The 3250-nt window shown below is 52.7% G+C and overlaps 1 protein-coding gene across 1 annotated transcript; it reads right to left on the bottom strand.

Annotated features, from left to right (window-relative positions):
* Window positions 1-265: 265 nt before the first annotated feature.
* LOC125531167 (cytochrome P450 89A2-like) lies at window positions 266-2088 on the bottom strand. Its single transcript, XM_048695582.2, has one exon. It carries the CDS (start codon window positions 2006-2008, stop codon window positions 572-574), a length of 1437 nt encoding a protein of 478 aa, XP_048551539.2. The 5' UTR covers window positions 2009-2088; the 3' UTR covers window positions 266-571.
* Window positions 2089-3250: the final 1162 nt, after the last annotated feature.

Raw genomic sequence — 3250 nt, 5'->3', positions numbered from 1 at the left:
CATGATGACATTGTTTTGAATAATCTATCCGTGTGGATGAAAAAAGGAGATGATTTGGTATGCCCTTCTTGGAGAGGACCGAGCCTTCTTGCAATTCAAGCTTTGCTCCATGGTGTGTGATTATATTTAGGACGACAAAGTTGAAGTTTGGGTTGTTATAAAATTTCAGGTTAGACCAATTGTTATTAAAACATACTCCTAATAAGTTATTGTGACAACTATTATGAACAAAAAATTGATCTAGCTAATCAAATTATTGAAGAAATTCTCAAAGTTCCGTGCGTTGCACGTGCACTCTTACTATATATGTGCAACATTTACTTAATTATACGCCGGAAACACCGTTACATCAACCACACAAGATAGCAAGAGCACAGAACGATATCATGACGTGCACAGATATACACTAGAGGCGAGATGGCCACCACAAGCTCGTCAGTCGGCATGATGGCCGGCACGGAGTCGCCCATGACACGGGCACACACCACACTGGAAGAAGAAAGACCACGGCTGCCGCCATGCATGCATCCCAACGTGGCCAAAGTAGACGACAAACACCAGACGCCGAGGATTAAGTGCGTCGCGTGAGACGTGCGGAAAGGGGCTTCTTCATCGCCTTGATGAAGGTGTTGAGCTCCGTCATGTCGACGCCGGCGCAGCCCTCCGTCCCCGGAGGCGCCCACTCGAACTCATGCACAAGGGCAGCCAAGAAGCACTTGATGTTCATCATGGCCAGACCCACGCCCGGGCAGAATCTGTGCCCGGCGCCGAATGGCATCATCCTTATCTCCTTGGTCCCCGGCAAAGGGCCGACGTCCTCTGCCTCACCGCCGGGAAGGAACCGCTCCGGCCGGAACTCGTCCGGATCGATCCACGTCTTGCCGTCCCTTCCCATGTCTCCAACAGTGAACTGTGCAATGAAGTCGCCGCTGGTTTTTCCTCCGACTCCGAGCACCTCCGCTGCGTCGGCATGGACGTGGCGCTGGACGAAGGGCACCTGTGGATGCAAGCGGAGGGTCTCGAGCACGACCGCTTTCAGATACGGCATGCCACGGATGAGGCTCCTGCTGGAGCTGGCGGCCACCGCCCCGCCGGCGCCGTCGACCTCGTCCCGAAGCTTTTTCTGGATCTCCTGGTCGTTTACCAGGTGGGCGAGGGTCCATTCGATGCTTGCCATCACCGTCCCCGTGCCAGCGCCCAGAAACTCCGACAGCAGGTTCACGAACTCGTCGTCCCTAACAGCGCGCCGCCCTGCACCGTCACCCTTGCCTCCGTCGGGGACGCGTAGGTCGATGAGCGAGTCGACGTATGGACGACGGCCGCCACCGTCGCATGTCGGTCGGGACTCCCGCCGTGCGTCGACAAGAGGGAGGTACAACTCGCCCAACCGGCCGTGTATGGCCAAGAGCCGGCGCAGCCGTCTCCACTCCGCGAGCTTGGCCAACATGGTGCCAGGCGAGGCCCGAGCCTCTCCGACGGCAACCTGCTGGAACTCCCGTATCAGGCAGCCCATGACGCGCACATGCCCCTCGTCCACGTCGTCGCCGAAGCACAGGCGCGCGAGTAGCGAGAAGATGGAAGGGTAGAGGTGGTCGCGGACGACGGTGACCACCGGCAGTTCCTTCCCCAAATTGGCGACGAGGCCATGGATAGCCTCACGCTGCAGCGGCGTGACGTGCCCGAGGCGCGACGGGTGGAGGGTCTCGGAGGTGATGTTGCACCGGAAAGCACGCCAGAGAGGGCCGTACGGCGCGGAGGCTAGGCCGTCGCCATACTGGCCGTGTTTCTTCTCCAGAAAGACCAGAAAGGGCGCCACCGGGCGGTCCGAGAAGTCGTCGGCGTTCTCGACGAGCGCGCGGTGGGCTACCGCAGGATCGGCGATCCTCTGGATCACCACAGCAGCTGGAGCACGGGCACGACTGGTACTAGTAGTGTAGATGTAGCTACGCCGCCTGATCAGTACGGTCAAGCCCAAGAGAAGAAGAGCAATGAGCACAAGGAGCTCCATTTGTTAGATACTCCTACCTGTTGGTTACTTGTGTGTGTGCGTGTGGCCGAGTGTATGCCTTTATATAGCTGTAATCATTTAGGGTAGCACTGATACTACTCATACGTCTCTCTGCCACATGCCCGACACGATATTGTTCTCATTTTTTTAGAAGGTAGGTCATATCTTTTTATAGCAAGATTTGTTGGTTGCTGCTGATCACCCTTGCCGCACCGATGGGTCATATCGTGTCTTGTTATTGATACTTTAGTGGCATTGATAGACACAACCAGTATATCCAAATTAATAACTTGACCGATCGTCCATAATGCTAGCTAAAAATGATTGAGAGTGACATAACATTGGCATGCATGTACACTCACACTTGCATCAGTCTTTTGGTTTGGTTTCCTTTCCTTCCATTGAAAGCTAAAGCTTCGGTCAGTTCTGTGCAGCGTGCTTGCTGCATTATTTGGACTTTATCAAGTGGGAGCAGATGTGCTACATATATATATATATAATCGTGAAAAAGACTTTCAATCTATTCATTTTCAATCATCGCAGTACAACAAAACACCAAAAATAATAAAAATTACATCCAGATCCGCAGACCACATAGCGATGATTACAAGCACTGAAGCGAGCCGAAGGCGCGTCCCTGTCATCGCCCCTCCATCGCCACAGTCGGGCACAACTTGTTGTAGTAGACCGTCAGGAAGTCATCGTGCTAAATCCTAATAGGACCAGCGCACCAGAATAGCAACCGCCGCCGATGAAGAATGACGTAGATTAAAAGGATCCAACCCGAAGACATACGAATGTAGAGGAACAACGACCAGATCCGAGCAAATCCATCAAAGATACATCCGCCAGAGACACACCACCACACGCCCACAAACGATGATAGACGCACCACCAGAACGGGGACTAGGCTGTGAGACCTTTATACGTGACCGAAGCTATACTTGCAGATTGAAAAAAAAAACTCCCGAAATGATGAAAAACAGTGATAGCAGTGAGCATCAACACCAACCATATCATGACAACATAAGGATTGCGAGAAAAGGTTCTCCAAAAGGGATGCGTCCAGGAATAGAATGGCACGCAAGCTCTGCCATTGTTCGAACCCACTATCGAAGGTTAGATCATGGTTATTCACCCTGAAGATCTAGTCCAAGCAAACTTCGAGCAATGCATTCGCCAAGGTAACGACGCATAAAATGCCGCCATTGCCAGGTAATACAGCTTTGCAATCCTGGATTC

Source organism: Triticum urartu, chromosome 7A (genome assembly GCF_056163025.1).
Source record: "Triticum urartu cultivar PI428250 chromosome 7A, HENAU_Tu73, whole genome shotgun sequence".
NCBI classification, from domain to species: Eukaryota; Viridiplantae; Streptophyta; class Magnoliopsida; order Poales; family Poaceae; genus Triticum; species Triticum urartu.
Note: the sequence above shows the minus strand (reverse complement) of the source record. Positions and strands in the feature narration are given on the sequence as shown.